At 39.3% G+C, this 20,567-nt stretch overlaps 1 protein-coding gene across 3 annotated transcripts in view; it reads right to left on the bottom strand.

The window, feature by feature from the left end:
- Window positions 1–20,567, bottom strand: part of ADAMTSL3 (ADAMTS like 3) — a 221,016-nt gene that overhangs the window by 143,369 nt on the left and 57,080 nt on the right. For all 3 annotated transcript variants that reach the window (XM_042475404.1, XM_042475402.1, XM_042475403.1), the window contains one exon: window positions 17,504–17,623. In XM_042475404.1, the coding sequence (XP_042331338.1) occupies window positions 17,504–17,623 (120 nt within the window). The remainder of the gene's footprint in view (window positions 1–17,503; window positions 17,624–20,567) is intronic.

Raw genomic sequence — 20,567 nt, 5'->3', positions numbered from 1 at the left:
TCCTGCAGAAACTCCCAAACTCTTGAAAAATGGCTGTTATGCACTCATTGCAAGGGTTGGAATTTTTACTGCCACTGGACCAAGTGTACTGCTTGGCATAGTGTGGGTAAAATGGGCATTGACCACACTCAAAACATACACCACCCCAAGCATTTGGTGTGTGATTTGAGGGCCACATATTTGACTACTGCCTAGAAACACAGGAATTTTGGCATCCTGTTTAATGCTCAAACAGGACAAACTTTCCAGCCCTTAAAATCCAGATGGCTTGTAAATTGTACATTTTTAAATTATGAATGTATTTTTTTAATATGTATGCTTTTTAACCAAAGTTAATGCTCCTTTAACTGATTGTGTATTTTTAATTGGTATTCATATTTTTTAACTGAGTTAAGCATGACCAAAGCAAAACAGGGTGATACTATTACTTTCCTTGATCTAGACACTACACTTCTATTGATGCAGCCTGGGATCATATTGGATTTTCTAGCCACTGCATCACACTGTTGACCCATGTTCAGCTTGTGGTCTACTAAGATTCCCAGATCCCTTTCACATATTCTGTTGCCAAGCCAGGTGTTCCTCTTCATATATCTGTGGATTTCATTTTTTCTTCTGTCTATGTATAATACCTTACATTTCTCAGTGTTGAAATTCATTTTGTTAGTTTGGTTAGTTTTAGCCCAAGTTTCTAATCCGTTACGATCATTTTGAATTCTGATCATGTCCACTGGGGTATTAGCTATCCCTCGCAGTTTGATGTCATCTGCACATTTAATGTGCAGGCCCTCTATACCATCATCCAAGTCATACTAAAGATATTGAATAGCACTGGGCCCAGGGAAGAACCCTGTGGCGCCCCATTATTCACTTCCCATTATTCACTTCAGTGTCAAAGATGCTCCTTGAGATAATCAGGAACTAAGGTATTTACTGTTTGAGGACATAAGAAGTAAGACCCAAAAATATAGAACTGATAATAACTGAGATATGACACAATCTTTTCTTCTGATTTTTGCAGTGTTTCTCAGAATCCCACTAGTTTTCCCAAACCATCTCAGTTCCGTTTCGGATTAATTTACAACAATCTTATTTACCTTTTTCTTTTTTCATTCATGGACATTTTTGGTTTTGTCTATGTTTATCTCAAAATAAACATAGTTTATTTAGTTATAGGCAATGTCCTTGTTGATGAAAACCTGTTTGTGTGCACTTTTCAAATCCAAACATTTTAGTTGTGCATATTTTTCAAGTGTGCATTAGGTTTTGTCCACATTTTTAAATTTCCATTACAAGCTTGGAAATACACCAATTTCTCAGGCAAGATGTACAGTACTTTACTTGACTGCCAGTCCTAGAACTGCAAAATGAATATTGTTTTAGGGAAATGAGAAACCATAAGGGAAGATCAGAAAATCCCAGTAGTAAATGCCTGGTCGCTATAAGTATGGACAATTATGGAACTGTCAAAACTGATTCATTTGCAAAAGCTGAGAGAAGGGCAACAATGATGTCTCATGGATAATGTTTCAGACAGATGGAAAATGTTTGGAATATGAAATTTGAATATTGATCCTCTAAGACAATTCAATATTATAACAACATGCAATAAAATATAAGCAATTCATTGTGCAATACATAACTGTGACTCTTTTGGTAAAACAGGGAAAATCTAAAATGGTATATTGAAACCTGCAAGAATAAATCAATCAATGAATTCAAAATACCACATATTTAAACATTATTCTTTTCAAAGTAACAGAATGAGAATAACAACAACAAAAATAAAATCCTAGACATATTAAAAATTTCCCAGAAAGATAACATTATGGATCTATTACAAATATGACTTCACCGTCTATCTTGCAAAGCCTTCAGATCAGTATAAGATGAAAACCTATATGGGAAGCATAATGATGAAACATCCCCATGGAAAGAAAGCCTCTGCAAATGATATTTCGGACACCTCAGCACAAATTCACAGTATATATTGTCACTTTTGCTGTCTTTTCCTCTGCTGTAGGCCGCCTGCTTGAATACCAATCTTATTAAACTATAATTCTGAATTTATCCACAATATATAACATTCCAGATGTCATACCAGCTGGGAACAGACCCTTAGGCCATCTTTGCTTGATCTCTTAGTCACTTTCCAGCACTGGCCAGGCAGCCATCCAAAAATGTGAGGGAAAGTGTTAAAAACAGATGTCAGAATTAATGGTGCCTTTTTTTCTGAGTGGTAGGAAATACTGAAAACCTACACCCTACACTTAATACTTTTTTTTAAAGGCTATGAACTACACTGTCAACAAAACGTTAGTTTTGAATTAAATCAGATCACAACCAACTTTGTTCCGAGGCTTTCCTGATAAATAATTAGTGTCCATCAACCCAGACGTCTTTGTATTAATTAAAAACTGCACCGAGTGCTTTTGATATTTTCAGCTTGCATTTCTAGCTATACTGCCTTTAACTAGAGAATATAACTTAACAACTATCCACTTGGCGATGATAAACTTATCCATGTGTTTTTTTGGCAGGTTTCACTGTCATACTTCATGGAAAAAAGAAGGCACACTGCACTCAGTGACACAAGATGATGCATAACCTCAAAATGTCAATAGATTCCAAGTAAAGTGGAAGTGATATAGAGGCTCTAATGAGTTCCTAACCACAACACACAGATGCTCACTGTTTTTTCTGTGTTGCAGTCAATAGAATTTCCATTTTTCTTATTTCAAAAAGAGCAAACTTGCTGACAAAACCAGCCAGCCTGCCAGTTGTCATTAAGATTGTGTTTCGTCATTTTCCCAAAGTTGCATTTTGCTAAGTCGATCTCAAGACCTTGGGGAAAAGTGAATTTTCCAAGCTCTGGTAATGCAAGGGTTTTGAATTCTACCGAACTTCAAATAAAGTCTGTGGTGCATGAAATGACCTAAGCTCTATCAGTTTAAGACTTAGGTGAACGTAGGAATTTAGAAAACTGCCTTTTACTAGGGAAAACTATTTGTTCATCCAGCCTGGGTCTTGTCAAATGTGCAAAATAGCAGCTTTCTGGAAGGACAGGCAATGTCTTTCACTTTATTCTCTACCTGATTTTTTTTAATACTAGAGGAATCAGGACTTGGTTGAATCTGAGCTTTCTGCATACAAAGCATGTGCTCTACCATTGACCTATGACTAGAGTTGGCAGATTGAAGACTGAAAGTGGCTCTTAAAAATTTAATGGTTGTGTTCGACAGGGAACTGTCACACAACCAAGTCACAACAAACACTTGTAGAAATTCCCCCTTCTACACAACCATTAAAAATATAGGGGCCCTTCCCAGTTTTTACTCTGGCAGCCTTACCTGTGACCTTCTTCACCAAACACCAAAAATGAAGCTGTGCTTTCGACTTGCAAATCTCACTAGGACCTTTTATGGGTGAAAAGCACAATGTATTAAACTTACAAAATAAATACATGAATGACACTTAGGGCCCAAACAGACATGCCAAAATAAAGCTGCTTCGGGGCACTTTGGAGGTATGCTGTTCAAATGATGCATGCGTCCTAAGAGGCCAGAAGCCACACCAAAGCCACACTCTTGTCCTAAAGACTGGAGCGCAGCTTTGGCACAGCCTCTAGCCTCTTAAGATGTGTGTGTCTTTTAAACAGCATACTTCCAAAGTGACCCGAAGCAGCTTTATTTTGGCCTGTCTGTTTGGGACCTTAGTTTGTGAAACCACAGCGAGTCAACTGTAGTTGGTATAGAGCAGTAAAAGGATGCTTGTGCCAGGAAGCTTGATAAGTTAATAATGAAATCCTATAAAAATAATTCCTATTTTTTTAAAGAGGATTCTACCTAGATAAGTGTGTTGAGGTTTGTAACCTAAACTATTACTCGACTGGAAATTGAGAAATGTATGCCCCAAAATTGACCCTAAAATCCTGGGTCAACTTATATATGGGTCAATACACTAATATTACTTAGAAAGGTTCTGAAACAAGCACTGCCATGATGCCGCACTCTTCCCCATTCTTCATACCTGGAGGCAGGAGTTGGTGTGTGTATGAAAGAGCCTCCCAATCTGATTTTCAAACCTTTTCTTCCCATCAAAGAAATACCTCATATTAACTCCACTTCCTTTCCTCCCCAATCCGATTTTAAAACCTCTCCAGGACCTGGAACAAATGGATGCAAGCTCCAGGACAAGAGATTCCACCTAAACATTAGGAGGAACGTCCAGATATTAAGGACTGTTCAGCACTGGAACACACTCCCTTAAAGTGTAGTGGAGTCTCCTTCCTTGGAGGTCTTTAAGCAGAGGCTGGATGGCCATCTGTCAGGGATGCTTTGATTGTGATTTCCTGCATGGCAGAATGGGGTTGGACTGGATGGCCCTTGCGGTCTCTTCCAACTCTATCATTCTATGATTCTAATTTGTCCACTCCATTTTGCCTCCTAATCATGAGAACATATGCATCGTGTGAGATCAAACAAAATAGCTACTTAACAAAGAATTTTGTTTCCAACTGTAGCTAAACTAGAATGTACAGTACTGTCCTTTCAGAAGAATTGGTGTTTAACAGCTACTTTTAAGCAAAAAAAAGGTAGGTGGGTGGGTGGGTGGGAGAAGCAGTCTGAAAAATTCTGCTTAACTGGGTACAATTGAACAAAGTGACCTTTTAGTCCCAAGAGACAGGAGATCAAGTCTAATAGATGAGCAACTCTTCCTTTCCAAAATAGGAGGAGGAGGGAGGGGTTCAAGTGTTTTCAATTTTCTGACGTCCATATGGCCTCTTGTAAACAGAGACTGACCTTAATGTGTGCTTGCCTGAAGCAACAGGAAAATCAAATTAGCTAGTTATAGAGAAAGAGATGGTTCAGCTCACTAATTTGTTGTAAGAAATTCAATACTGTTATCATATGAGATAGCACTGGGACAGTTTACCATTGGAGCCACTCTGCCCCTTAAAATAATGCCCCATAAAGCCAATCCGTTTCCAGAGTCCTAAGGATTTTGATGTTGCACCAGACCATTGAGTAATTTAATCCTTTGCATCATTTTAAAATGTTATTATGCATTTAAGACACCTTTGCTCAGGCCTAATATTGCAGTCCCTTCAGTAATATTTACACAAATTATTGTCTTTTAAGCATGTCTGTCAGAATTTCACTTAACTATCTAATTTTTTGTAGTGGTGGACTCACTTAAGTATACAGTGGATCCCTAACATGGACCTTTATCAATAGTCTCGTCATGCCAATGCATGCACACACACAAACACAAATAAACACTGAAGATGCTGGCAAAACGTCAGGAATAAACTCTTCTGGAATATGGCCACATAGCTCAAAAAACCCACAAAAAAACTATGGATGCCGGCCATGAAAGCCTTTGACTTCACACAAATAAACACACACTGTAATATAATAAGAGGGCAAATAATGATCTTATTACTACAGCAGCACTGGCTGCCAATCTATGGAGATAACTACATGCGGCTCTTAAACCGTGATTAGACCAGAAAAGGGTGGCTTTGGCTTTTTAAAACTTAAATAGCATCACATAACTTACTGAGCTCCAAAAAAGTTACAAGAAAAATAAATTAAAATTAGATTTAAAAAGCAAAAGGCAAGCTGGGTAAAGCAGAGGGCAGGGTCAAAAGGGAATCCAGAAGAGAACGCGATGACAGCAGCAGCCCTAGTCCATGAAGAAGTGTGATAATGGCTCCTCTGAACCCAGTATGCTTCCATTTTTAAAAGAAAAAAATCTAATATGATTGCTGAGAGAATGAGGCTTTTGTGGTAAAGTCCTATTTCTATATACAGTCTTTCAGATAGTCGAGACCTAAGCTAAAGCAGAACAACCACTATAAGCACAGAACAAAAAACAATGTGTGTAAGGCTCACATGAAACATTCATACTTGAGAGCCATTTTCCAATTTGAAAACTCAAACATGTGCCATCAGTTGTTGAAGGCTCTTGTGTGTGCCGTATATATTCAACTATAAGTCGAGCTTATATATATAAGTCGAGGGCAGGTTTTGGGGCCAAAATTATGGATTTTGATATGACCCATGGATAAGTCAAGGGTAAAATGTAGGGGCATTTAATGAAGGTTGTAAAGAACAAAGCAAGGAAACCAATGCCAAACAACTTGTAAAATTCCAGCAGGAATAACTATTTGTGTTCATACTAAAGGTTGGATGGATGAGAGAGTAGAAGGGGGTCAATGCTTCCAGGGCAGATTCAACGCTTACTTTTCACCATATACATACATACATACATACATATATATGCGTACATAGAGAGACTTTGTAGCACCTTTTAGAGTCTCAAAGGTGATACAAGATCTCTCTACATATTGATTCTACTCAGCAAATGCAAATGAAAACTACCCAAGGTGGGGGGGATTCCCAGCAGACAATGGATCATTAAGTAAATGGACACCCTGTAGGGCTTGCCATTCAACAAGACAACAATACGCAGATTAACATGCAAATCACCTCCACTCAACCAATGGTATATATATCCCACTCTCTTCCATGCCAGCATTCTCTGAATCTGCCAGCCACAGCTGCTGGAGACATGTCAGGAATAAACTCTTCTTGAATATGGTCTCATAGCCTGAAAAACCCACAAAAAAACTAAACCAAGGCCTCTCTACCTATGGTTCAGTTATCAAGATTCTCAGAAAATCAGGGGATTTCTACTCTAGGTTCACTTATCATGGCTTTCTATGACGAAGCAAAGAAACTCATGGCTTGTTGCTGCATTATTTCTCTAGCTTGCCTGAGGATTGATGTCATGATAAGCAAATCATGGATGGAAGGTCCATGGTTTGTTCAGTCATGCCTACTTACAGCAGATCAATCATTCTGCAACAGCACATTGATTGTAAATGATAAAATATATTTCCCCCAGAACTAGCTTAATGTAGTTTGTCAAATCCAGCCATCATTTCCAGCTTATTAGCAGCATGTATGAACTGAACAAGAATTACATAAGTGTTGTGTGTTCATTTTCTTTGGGGTGGTCACCATGACATATGACGATGATGTTTACTATGGCTGGGAGACCAGCACATAGAAAGTCAAACAATAAAAAAATACAACACAGCGTAAAATGCAGTATGATGTAATAATAATAAAAAGTCCATCATGACCTATAAAATGTGCCCATACATTTACTTTCCACATTTAGGACAGAACGGATAATTGCAGATTTCAAATAAGCATAAATGATTTCTTCTGCGTGAACACTCAACTTCTCTTACAGCCAAAAAGGAAGGAGAAAAAGATGTTTTGTGCAAAAGTGAATTATATCAGAAGACACATTCATTAGATGATAGATTCTGGAGGGTCTCAGCTGTATTAAACAAACTGTAACATCAGAAAATTTATTTTTACACAAAGGAGTTGTTTATTCTCTTTATCAAGTAAGTCTGTAGGAACTATCTAAACTGACTGTTACTTCTATATTACTTTAGATGAAAACTAAGCAAAGGCCACTTCATACTCTTATCTGGCAACTGCATTTGCAGCAGTTACACTGCTGTTTCTCCCAGCAAAGATGTAAAAAGTGGAGGGCAGGCTCACAAACATAGAACAGACACCTGCTGGGGACTTGTGTGGCCAATCTGAGCTCCAAGAGGCATGAACCCAACTTTGTGGGACATGTGTCTGTCTTTCACACATCATGCGGTGAAAAACATTGTCACAGTCATGGCAAAGACAGTTGCTCCACGAAATATTCCAGGACTATTTTCTCCCAGAAGGGTTGCGTCTGGTGCACTAGCCTTGGTTGATGAAAAAGGCTGCATGCTTAGGGATGGATGATGCCTCGGCTTTGAGTAATCAATTATATCCAAATTCAAGGCTTGTTGCTTTAAGGAAGCATGCGACCCAATCCAATACAACTAGCCCTTTTGACTTCCAGGTAAGTCAAACAACCCACCACTCAGTTTTCCTGATAATAGCCTTCAATTAATTGGCATGGATCCAGGCCATCACTAACTCCCCAACTCTGATTCAATGTTTGTACAAATGGGCTCTAAGCAGTTTACAGTACAAAACAGAAAAATGATCAACCCAAGAGCTACATGAAATAACTGCATCACAAAGCACAGAAATTGCCCACCTTCTCATTCCCCCACAATCTGAGACATTTTGAAAGAGAGAGATGGATCTTTGCTTCTGAAGGGGACAGAAGAGGGAACTGATCAGACACCTTCCCTGGGTTAGGAATTCCAGGGGGGGAAATTGACACTGGCTAGGACTTGTTTCTGCAGTGATAACCTTTTCCTGGAAGTCGGACACAGTCCTAGTTCTTTGCAATGTACAGGCTAACTCCACTTCAGCAACACAAGCCTTCAGCAGATTTAGAAAAGCTTTATTCAGAAACCAGAGTTGATCATATTAATTGTTGTCGGACTTCAAGTTTTTCCAGTGACACAGTTCATACTTACAGTTCAAATAATTCATGCCTTCATCTCATTTGTCAACAACTCAAAACATACTGTCTTCCCCTGTCTTAGCCCTTTTCTCCCCCCCCCCCACATACCAAACTATAGCTTCCCACAAGAACAACCTTAGAAATTTATACTTCATATCTACTCCCCACACATCTTCTCATTAATCCAGGCTGCAAAGGATACACAATCTTTTCTTTTCTCAGCGTATCTCAACATCCTGCATTATTACACACATGCCCAACCACGGCATTTAAGCATGGCAGCACCATGTCTGGACCATGATCTTAACACTATCCCCCCAACTACATCTACCCCTTCCTCCAATTCAAGAGCAACATAGTAAATATGACTACAATCCAGCGTTAACCTGGTGCTGGCTTATCAGGATAGCATATGTGAAATTTCTGTTCTCACTATTATGCCATGTCTCTACCTAACGTAATGAACAGACTTTGTGGATAAAACCCAAAAGCGTTTATTGAAAATCAGGTTTGGCACGATGAAGGGATGCTGTGGCTTAGTGGTTAAGATGCCAGTTCTGACATTCTCAAGAAAACTGAGTGGCGGGTTGTTTGGCTTACCTGGAAGACAGAGGGCTAGTTGTACTGGATTGGATTGCATGCTTCCCTAAAGCAACAAGCCTTGAATCAGAATTTCAATGCCTGAGTGCTGCATGATGGGATGAGCTCCTGTCACTAGTCCTAACCTAGCAATTTGAAAGCATGCAAACATGCAAGTAGATAAACAGGTACTAACATGGCTATTTGTCCAAGCTCTATGACAGACCATGGGGAACATGGAAGATTAAACATTCCCATCCAAACATCACCTTTCCGTACAAATTAGTACCCCCACCCACCCACCAATGTAAGTAAATCCAGGCTTAAAACAAATGAGTTCACTTCCCATCCTTGTAGATTGAGCCTCAACCTTAAGCTAAACAAAGTACTGTACAATATAAATTTCCTTAGCAGGACTAGGCATTGCTTAAAATTAAGTTTTCACTTCCCAGGCCAACTCATCATTCAAGGGCTTTCAAAGTATTCAGTCATGTTGCTTTGATTACCAGTGTGCATGTGAATTGTGAATGGAAGCCAACTGAGAAGTCCACACAAAAATAGAAGAACACACACTTTAGGCCCTACTTTGAACCAAGGTCATCCAAGTTGATTTATGCTATTATCTTCCAATGACACAAAACTGACTTTGCAAGCAAAAACAATGTTTCTGGGCTCTCCTCCTCCAACTGTACTACCACAAATCAAAAACACATTTCAACTGACTAATCTTCTCTATTCATTTGTCCATACAGCTTTAACATGTTTCTCATAATTTATTACAGGTAAGCAGCCTGCTTTTTTCCCAGGCCACTACGAAACAGGAAAGATTTTCTTTCCTATTTTAAAGATCTATTTGCAATAATATTTACACAGTTTAGGATCTGACACAGGCAAAGGCAGCATGACTGAAAGGAAGTACTGTATATTCTGTCCCTTCCATGAGAGGTCCAGTGCAGGTTTCCCCAACATGTGGTCAGCAAAAAGTGTTGGATCTCTAGAGGCTGGAGACGATGGCAGTAGTAGTCAAATGCAGCTGGAGGGCACTGATTTGGAGAACATTCATGCAATGTCTACTGCGGGATTGTTTGTGCATTTTGTATTGTACCTATTGTTGAGCTGGAATCTCTTTCCTTGTAGTTTGCATCCATTGTTCTTTGTCCTAATCTCTGGAGCAGCAGAATACAAGCTTGCTCCATCCTCAACTTGACATCCCTTCAAATATTTAAACAGGGCTATCATGTCACCTCTTAACCTTTGTTTCTCCAGGCTAAACATACCCAGCTTCCTAAGTCACTCCTCATAGGGCATGGTTTCCAGACCCTTCACCATTTTGGTCACCCTCTTATGGACTCGCTCCTGCTTCTCAACATCCTTTTTGAATTATGGTGCACAGAACTAGGCATAATATTCCAGGTGAGGCCTGACCAAAGTGAAATAGAGTGGCACTATTACTTCCCTTGATCTAGACACTATACTTCTATTGATGCAGCCTAGAATCGCATTGGCCTTTTTAGCTGCCGCATCACACTGTTTAACTGCTCAACTTATGTAAAGTATGTACTTAAGCAATAAAATCCATTACTTCATTTGAAAATGAATTTTTCAGTAGGTGGAAAATTTATCAGTTTACAAAGAGGAATTTAAAGGGGCAAAGAAAAAATCTCTGTATGTGGCAAACTGCAAAGCATTATCATCACACTCCTACTATACAAGCTCTCCCATTGCAGCTTTCTAGAGGCACTGGGCTGCAAACCCCATCATCCCAGGCACTGGAAATGTGGTTGGGGAATTATAGGAGTTCCAGTACAGCCTATCTGGAATGTACTGGATTAGTGTAATCTGGTTGATCGAAGAAAAAGAAATAGGCTGAAAGGAGGATCTTTTGCAGAAATCTACCCAACAAGGCACTCACTGCCGTGTATTGTTGGTGGTCTCCCTTCTGGATTGGTTTTATTACTTGGAGGCAATATTTTGGAGTGTCAACAAAACAAGAGCACTGAAGATTTCCAGTACCAATAATATCTGGAAAATAGCTTTTTTGTTGTAGCAGCTGGAAGGGTAGAAATATAAAATAAAATGATGAAGAAAAGCAATAAAAAGGAGTGAACTGACTATTTCTTATGAAAAAATACAGTTAACATCTTAAGCTGTCCAAGAGCCAGTCCAAACATTTGAATAGCTTCTAAGATCATTCAGGATAAGAATGAAGATGTTTTCTTTCTGGCCTGGGATGTCTAAAAGACAAAAGTGCTCAAACACTACACCAAAATAAACTTTACAGGCAGTTAAATGTGAACTGCAAAAAAAAAGTTATTTTAGCCCTATATGATGCACTATACTTTATGTCTGTGCAATTGTCTGTCAAAGTGAATACACAATGCACACTCAGGGGTGAGTTCCATTCTGCATGAAATAATACACCAATAAATAAATAAATAAATAATAAAATTTTTATTTATATGCCGCCCTTCCTCCGATCAGGGCGGCTCACAACATAATTAAAATACAAACAATTCAATAAAAACATATTTAAAAACAAACCAACAGTAAAGCCCCAAAGCCCAATAAACATGCTTGATGGAAGATGTAGGCCACAACTTTTATTGCTGATAGTCTGGAATCAGGGACTGACCAGCTCCCCTGTTGACTGATGAGCCCAACCATGCAGCCTGATGCTGGAACCATTGGGTTGACAGGTATGGGATTCACATGGGAGGATCTTAAGCATGGTTCCCCTGCCACCAGGAGGTGCAGGAAAGCTTCTGCCCCCTGAGTTGGGCAAAACTGATGCCACCCCACATGCAACTGCTGGGCATTCATTGGACAGAGAATAAATATTCCTTCCCACCAGACCAGAGTGGGTCACTCTGGCCAAGCACTCAAGCCAGTGAATTCAAACCATAGTTTAAAGTCAATGTCATGCCCAGACGAGGACTTGGAGGATGAGTCAGAGTCTCCTCTGGGACCTGAGTCTGCAGCTGTGGAGCCTGAGTCCGGCTCTAGCTCTGCTGTGCCCACTCCAGCAGAGTCTGTGGCCTCTCGAAAGGTTCAGCAGCCAAATCTCCCTGTGGCAGAGTCTTTTGACATGAAGGAGGATCAAGGAAATTTGCCTATTTTCAGCCAGCGTTAAGCCGAAAGGAAGTGTGTTTGAAGGTCGTGGAGGCTTTATCAGAAACGCACTGGCAATCAGACACTCCTGAACACCTGCAGCATGTCCATATAAGCAGTTGCAGGATGTCTGCCTGGTTACCAATGATTATCTGACCTTCTTGGGGAAAGTATTCTGTCTCTGGCTCCCATTGCTCTTTGGATGAAACCTTGCTTCTTGGACTGCTGACCCGTCTTGACTTTCTGGAACCCTTGAACTTTGGACTGCCTTATCAACCTGCCTATCTGATACCCTGGACCTCGGACATTTTGACAAATCTTCTAGTAAAACCTCTTCACTTGTTACTCTGGACTTTAAATCAAAGACTGTCTGTTGCCTCACACTGGCTGTGCAAGCCGGTTTGTTTGGGACCTGAGCTGGTCTTACCAGCCATTTGGCTGCTTTCCCAGACAGTCAGTGGCTGATGATTCCCATGTTCCAAATGGCATGCTGGCTCTGGAACTCCAGGAGTAGAAGTAATTTCTCCATGCTTTGAATCTGAAGCCATTTCTCTATGGTCTAAGTCCAATACACATCAATGCAACTAGTTTGGTGTTCAATAGTTGTATAGCTATTAAATAGACCCTGCTGAGATACTGTCTTGGCAAATTGTTGCTTCCTCTTTCCCTAAGGTATCTGATAATTTGTGAGCATGTGGAACACTAAAGCTTTCCATCTGTATGTAGATCCTTAATATCTACAAAACAGGATATAAAGGAATTTATACAGCCTTTCTTTAACATATAAGCTGAAGATAATGAAGTATGAGGGAAGAACATGAATCCATATGCAATGGTGCTACAGTAAAAGAGTGCAAGTTGTTCCCATTAATATTTTACTTGTTTCTCATTTCAAAGTAACACAAAGTCTTTTTAAGATAGCAGATGCTCTTTGAAGGATGTGTTAAGCAGCAGCATTATATTAAACAACGTTACACACAAGCTCCGGTATGACTTTCCAGATTATATTATGTAGAGATCATATCCTTCCTTCTTCGACCCTCAAAAGTAATTACTCTCTTCAAAAGAAAGTTATTGAAAATTGTAGACTAAAGGAAGGAAATGCTGAACTGTAACGTTGACCAAACTACACTGTAAATGGCAGCCAAGTGTAACATTAGCATGAAGGTCCCTTCTCCATTGCAAATCATTGTGGTTTTTTTTAATTTTCTTCCTTGGAGAACTGCAACACCAACTTTATTAGGAGTTCCTCTACAACAGGAAATTGTGTATCCCTCAGGATGCTGTTGAACTGCAACTTCCATTTCCTTTAGGTAACATAACCAATGGTGAGGACTGTAGAGAAATGTAGTCCAACAGTATTCAGAGGGCTAGACCAATGGTTCTCAAAGAGACTATTATTGTTGTTAGCTGCCCTCAAGTTGTCCTTGGTTCATGCTGACCCTGTGGATGAGACATCTCCAAGACCTCCATCCTCTACCTCCATGCTCAGATCCTGCAGGCCCAGTCCAATGGTCTCCCTGACTGAATCTATCTTTGTGTTCTAGGCTTATGATCTTCCTCTCCTTCTACTACTGTACCTTCCATTCTTCCTAACATCATAGCCTTTTCTAATGAAACTTTCCTTCTCAAGGTGTGTCCAAAGTCTGACAACTTCAGTTTAGCCATCCTGGCTTCCAGGAAGAGTTTGGGCTTTATCTGTTCTAAGAGTTCATCTTTTTGGCCATCCATGATATCCTCAGCACTCTCCTCCAGCACCACATTTCAAATGAGTTCGTTTTCTTTCTGTCTGCTTTCTTTGCTGCCCAGCTCTCACATCCATACATGGTGATGGGGAATACAATGGCTTGGGTGATTCTAACTTTAGTATTCAGAGTTGTGTCTTTGTACTTTAGGATCTAGTATCATTGTATTATGTGGACAATCAGATTTGGCTATATCATAGAGTGTGGAAGGCAAACTCAGTTGACAGAGTGCAGGCAAGTGAGGCCAAAGTAAATGAAAAGGTGATTTTGTTTTCAGTCACTTCCAAAAATAATTGAAAGTGAAAGCTATTTAGTTTTTCAAACCAAATGCCATCCCCACCCACAAATTAGTTTCAAGCCTAATTAAAAGTCAAGCAATGTGTTTCTGTTCTTGATAGCTTTGTAGCTGACAAGAGAGTTTGGAAGAAACAAGTTGCTAGTAACGGGATACTTATTAATTAGTGCTTAATAGCAAAGGTATAATATATTATATTACAACAATAACTTAACAAGTTATAACTTTATTTTTTTGGAGTAGAATTGTAGGTATTTGATGACAGTTATGATCTGTAGCATCCTTAAATACAGAAGGAGAAATAACCCATGGTTCAAAGCCTGGCTTATGCATTGCAGTACATTGTAAATATCCATGAATGCAATTCCCATAATTTTGAAGTGGAATTCAATGGATTTCTGGGACACGTTGTGTGTTAGAACTAAATTTCTACACCAGGCCACACATTTCCTGGATTTACTTTAGATCCTCGGCCAAGATTAACAGTGTGTCTTTCATGTTGCTTTCTTTGGTGTTATATCTCTATTCCATATTTAGCATAATGTATCTATGGCTTCTGAAGTATGCATTGCTGATCTAATTAGAAGAACCATGGCTTGTTATTTTCCAGACTCACTGCTTCATCCATTACTACCATCTCTTTACAATTTCACTTTTTAAAAAGAAATCCTTTTCTTTCAACAAGGGCAAAATAAAACAAAACTGTGAAATAATAATAGGGAAAAATGTATATTTAATGCCTGTGTTTGTCCAGTCTTAATGGATCATATTCCAGAACATTAATATGAAGAAAGGCACTTTTTTTTTTAAAGCAAAGTGTATTGGTACCGGAGGAAGAAAAATCCAAGCATTCACTTAGGATGCATGTAAGGTTTCTTCAGACCACGTGAGAGTAACCCAACACAATGAACACCTCCCAAAATAATATACAAATCAGAATACAATTATCATTTCAATTTTGTACATCTCCAAATTTTGTAATGCAGTATCTGGCCTTGAAATGTACCAAAATGCACGATTTACAATAAAAAAATAAAATAAAAGTGCATATAATTGTATATGGAAAAATGCTTATAAGGTGAGCAGTCTATGACAAATGCATATATAAACTGATTGTTCTTGTTATGCGTGATCGAAACAGCTTTGGTTTATGGGAATCCTATAAATGAGTGAGCTCCAAGACCTTGTAATGATCCAATCTGCTCAAGGCAATGGTTCCCTTGATTGAATCAATCCATATGTAACCTGGGGTCCTTTCATACTACATAATTATAGTGCTATATTCAACCTTAACTACTATAGCAACATCCTATGGAGTCTGGGAATTTCAGTTTAGGGAATCCAAGGATTCCATAGGATGCAGCCATGACAGTTAAAATGGAATCATAGTGCTGTGATTGGCTACTGTGAATGAGCCACTAGCTTCACTCTTTTCCTATTGCTTTATACTTCAGCAAGTATTGTCATCTTTTCCAGTGACTCAAGTTCTCTCATGATCTGTCCACTCCAAAATATGATAGTCCCCATTTAATCATTATTCTTTCTAGTGAAAGTTCAGACTTGATTTGCTTGCAGTCCTGTTTATTTGTCTTTTGGGCAGTTTATGGTCTCGGTAGAACTCTTCTCCAATACCACATTTCAAATGTGTAGGGTTTTTTCCCTTGTCAGCTTTCTTCACTGTTCACGTTTTTACATCTTGATACAGAAACTGAAAATACTATTGCATGGATGATCCTGACTTTGGTATTATGATCATGTGTATAAAATGTCTAGTACAGTAATTCTAGTGCAAGACTCAGTATGAAATAATGGTTCAAGTGCTGGACTAGGACTCGAGGAAACCAGTGTTCAAATCTATGGAAACCCACTGGGTTACCTTAGGCAAGTCACACTCTCAACCTTAGAGGAAGGAAGTGGCTAACACTTTGTGAATAAATTTTGTGAAGAAAAATCTGTGATAGGGTCTCTTTAGGGTCACCATAGCAATAGCAAGTACATTTCTGTACTGTTTATCAGTGCACTTAAGCATTCCCTAAGTAGTGTACAATCTGGAAGCCAATTGCCCCCAACAACTGGGTAATCATTTTAGTGACCTACAGAAGGATACAAGGCTGACTTGACCCCGGAACCATGCCTGGGATCGAACTCACAATCTTGTGGCTTTGAATGGCTGAAGTATCAGCATTTAACCACTGTGTCACCAGGGCTCCATCGATCTGAAATGACTTGAAGACACACAACAAGAACTAATTCTAGTGCAGATTGCACAAGCACATATGCAAACTGGCTGGAATTTTGTTGGTGTGTCATGCGATGGAAGCAGGCTACAGGCATCTTTGAAAGAAGTAAGGCATTGGATGAAGAGGCTATAAGGACCTGGCAGATATTGTCTCTCTTTCTTCATCACCATTGTTGCATGATCCTGGAAGACATGCACCAAGATCTGATCAGAAAAACCTTCTCAGATGACTAAAAACATAGAACAGAACAGGACAACCATATAATCCAAGCAAAACAAGAATGATTTGTCCATCCATAATTAACATTGGAATCTATGACTGGAACACTCTAATGAATAAACCGCCATGCCATGCTTTCATTACTCTTCCACATGCTTCAGTTGGACTTGCACATAATATTTCCAAACAGAAAGTGCTTCATATGCTAGGTACGTAGGCCTGTTTCTTACTGTTAACTGTGCCTCTGTCAAACATCCCAATGGAGGCAACCACAGTTAAATAGGGCTGAATCTGAGCAGGGTGCTACTTCACTCTCCATACCTATCATTTCAACTGTTGGGTAACATTATGGTCTGGTGCAGATGTAATGCCATATTATTGGTTTGCGCTACAGGGAAAGACCTGGCCTCCATGGTTTCCAATTCTGATTTCTGCATGAGGTGAGGAGGATTGTGCTCTTTCAAGGAGCACCAAACCAAATGTTATACCTGAACTCAGCAAATGTTATCATTCTCAGCTGTTTGCCATGTGTCTTTCCCATTAACAGAAGAAATCTTCCTGCAAACCTTTATTTTGAATTTGACATTCTAGCTGCTATTCATCCATCTGTATTGCTGTTGCATTTCTACAGCTTTTGCTTTTTGTAGTGTTGCTCTTGTTCCCCTTTTTTGGGCACAGCTTGAAATTCACATTTTGAGGGAGGGAGGTTACAGTAAAAATAAATAAAATTAATAATTATTCATTATGGCCTAGTTTCCTTTAAAAAAAATATACACCAGTCATTAGAAAATGGTCTGCTTTGTGAACACATAATTCCCAGAGTCTCACTGAAAAGATGAAAGGAATGTCATGATTTTCATATTCAGCAGACAAACCTGATCATCATAGCGGTAGGTAAGGAACTGTTCTCCTGCGGTATCTTCCAAGAAACTTCCTTGCGGAGAGAGTGCAAACTCAGGCAAGAAGTATGCACCTTGGGATTGCTCTGCTCTCGTCTGTAAAAGATTGAATGAGATCATGTTACAGCTACTGAAAATAAGAAGTAAAAAATATTCAGAACTTCAGAAGAGCAAGTTCATATTTGCATGCCCTATTGCTATGTGACAGGGTGGATATAATTTATATTCCCCATTGCATACATTATTTGTGTGTACGTTCCTTCAGGTTGCCTGTCAACTTACAGCGAGCCCATGAATTTCATAGGGGGGTTCTTAGGCAAGGAATACTCAGAGGTGGTTTTACCAGTTCCTTCCTCTGAAATACAGCACTTGGTATTCACTGTCAGTCTCCCATTCAACTGGGGCTGGCCCTCCTTAGCCTCCAAGATCATATGAGTGTCTTTAGGGTACAGTATTTAGGCCCCATCAAGTACCAAACACATTTCCAAATATAATTGGTTGGTGTAATGCTTGCTTAACATTATCCGTGGTTACCAAATTTGCTATTATTCTAGGGCCTAAATATTGTACCCTAAAAGCACCAGATCCTGTCTGATCCTGGAAGCGAAGCAGTGTCAGCTTTGGTAAGTACTTATATGAAAGACCACCAATGAATACCAAGCGGTGTAGGCTATACAGTAATCCCTCTGTTTGTGCGGACTTTGAATCCATGTCCCTCGCTTATTCATGAGGAGCAAACGGAGGGTGTTAAAATGGGGCATACGTTTATGGGTGCCCACAGGGGCGTGTTGCCATTCAAGCCAATAGGTCTTGAATATTGGCGGATTTCCATTTTTATGGGGGTGATGGTCTGGAACAGATCCCCCGTAAAAAGGGAAGGGTGACTATATTTCAAAGAAGAGGAATTGTAAAACACCTCTGAGTACTCCTTACCTAAGAAAGCCCTGGGAAATTTATTGGCTTGCCATAAATTACTTTAATAATAATAATAATAATAATAATAATAATAATAATAATAATAATATTTATTTGTATCCCATCTCTCCCTGTATTGGATCAAGGCGGGTAACAACAAACAAAAGAATAAAAATACAGCACAAGCGACAAGTAAAAACATAACAAGACATATCAAACCCAATTCTCTATCTCCCTCCCACCCTAAAATAACGTTAAAACAACAATTCCCAATAAAATAGTCAATAAAATCAGCCAGGATCACAGTCTGGTGGGAACAGCTATGCAACTGGAGAGTGAAGTAAATCTGTCACCTATTTGCTCTTGAAGGAGCAAACAGGTGACAGATTTAGTTCATTTTTAAATAATAATAAATAATAAAAAAATTATTTTTATACCGCCCTTCCATAGATCAGGGCGGTTCACAGCAAATATCAATAAAACACAACATATACATTCAGGTTAAAACAATTACACAGCAGTAAAATAAAACAGAATAAAACCCGCGTTAGCCAGTCCTCTTTGCCACAGAAGAGGAAGGGAGGCCCACTGGACTTTGGTCGGGAATGCCATCTGAAATAGAAAGGTTTTTAGGTCCTTTCTAAATTGGGCCAGGGAGGTGGCCGAGCGGAGCTCTGTGGGCAGCGTGTTCCAAAGGGCCGGGGCGGCGATGGAAAAAGTCTTCCTCGTGGTAGAGGTCAACCTAGCCCCTGGCACCCTAAGTAATTGCTGCCCAGATGTTCTGAGGGTGCGGGACGGAATGTACGGGGAGAGGCGGTCCTTCAGGTATCCTGGGCCCAAGCCATTTAGGGCTTTATAGGTCATTACCAACACCTTATATTGTGCCCGGAAGCGTTAGTTTTTTTAATTGAAAAATTAATTTTACCAGATCTCTTTATATATGGGATAGAAAGAGCTTGTGGAGAAAAGCAAACTGACAGATCCATCCATTCAGGTCTGGAACTCTGGATGCTTTGCTCTCAAATTTCTGTGTTTTCAGCCATGTTTGTGATGCTCAATTAAGTTGCCAGTTCTGTCTACTGTTAGATTCCTCATTTTGACAGTTACATGACAGGCAGGTAAAACACGGTCCTGGGAAGAGCTACATCTTTTTAGATTTTTCAGTGCAATTGGTTCAGAATTTTATTCAGTTCACTTTTGACAGGAAATTAACAAAATTTGCACATTTTTAAAGGAATGCAACAAAAAGCACTTTCTTAAAAAATGAACACAAGGACCTAAGAAATCCTTACTTTTGGGAACATAACATTCCTTCCCTGCAGCATTTTCTTTTCTCTTGTCCTTTATCACAGCTAACATGGTTGATATCAACACTAGCCATCACTAAGGCTAACCAGTGTTTGCCTTACTTTGAGATGGTGAGCTAGGATAGATCCTTCTTTCTTGAAGAAACTGAAATTCTTTCAGGATGATTTTTTGTCGCTAAAATGCCTCTAGGGAGAACGAGGGTATTTTTACCACGTTTCTAATTTTTTTTTTAAAAAAATGCCTTTTGTGGTCCTAAACTGCCCCATGGGTGCTGCAAAATATGGTGAAATGTACCCCATGCTGCGTCTTTTACCTACAGGAGCAGGCAATCTACATCTCATTGAATCCAATGTGAGGGCATTGCTGTTAGTTTTAATAGCTCTGGATTGCATTGTATTTCAGCAAACTGAATTTAGTCCAGAAGCATGGAAAAATTCAACCCATGAGGTTTAGCTGTTAGAATGGAAAGAGTTTTGCAATCTTCACTGGCGTGGATATTATGCACCCAATAAAATTTGGAAAGAGAGTGCAAAGATTGATTTTTATAATACTAGCAGCCTATGGAACACATCTAAGAGTGAAATATTATCTGAGGAAAGTGCAAAGGCATGGGATGGCATCAACATTCATCTGTACAGCTATTTTATTTTATTTTAAGGTTACTTAATACATTTGTATATCTTGAAATCACACTGTTACAGCTAGGAGGGCCCTCTTTGCCTCTGACTGAACTTTGATATCAAATTCCATGTTGGAAGGGATGCCTTGTCACACAGTACTGGAAAAGGCAACCCAGTGAGATTTAGCAAGGAAGCAC

This window comes from Sceloporus undulatus, chromosome 6, assembly GCF_019175285.1.
Source record: "Sceloporus undulatus isolate JIND9_A2432 ecotype Alabama chromosome 6, SceUnd_v1.1, whole genome shotgun sequence".
Classification (NCBI taxonomy): domain Eukaryota; kingdom Metazoa; phylum Chordata; class Lepidosauria; order Squamata; family Phrynosomatidae; genus Sceloporus; species Sceloporus undulatus.
The sequence above is the reverse complement of the archived record's forward strand: the minus strand, read 5'-3'. Positions and strand labels throughout refer to the sequence as shown.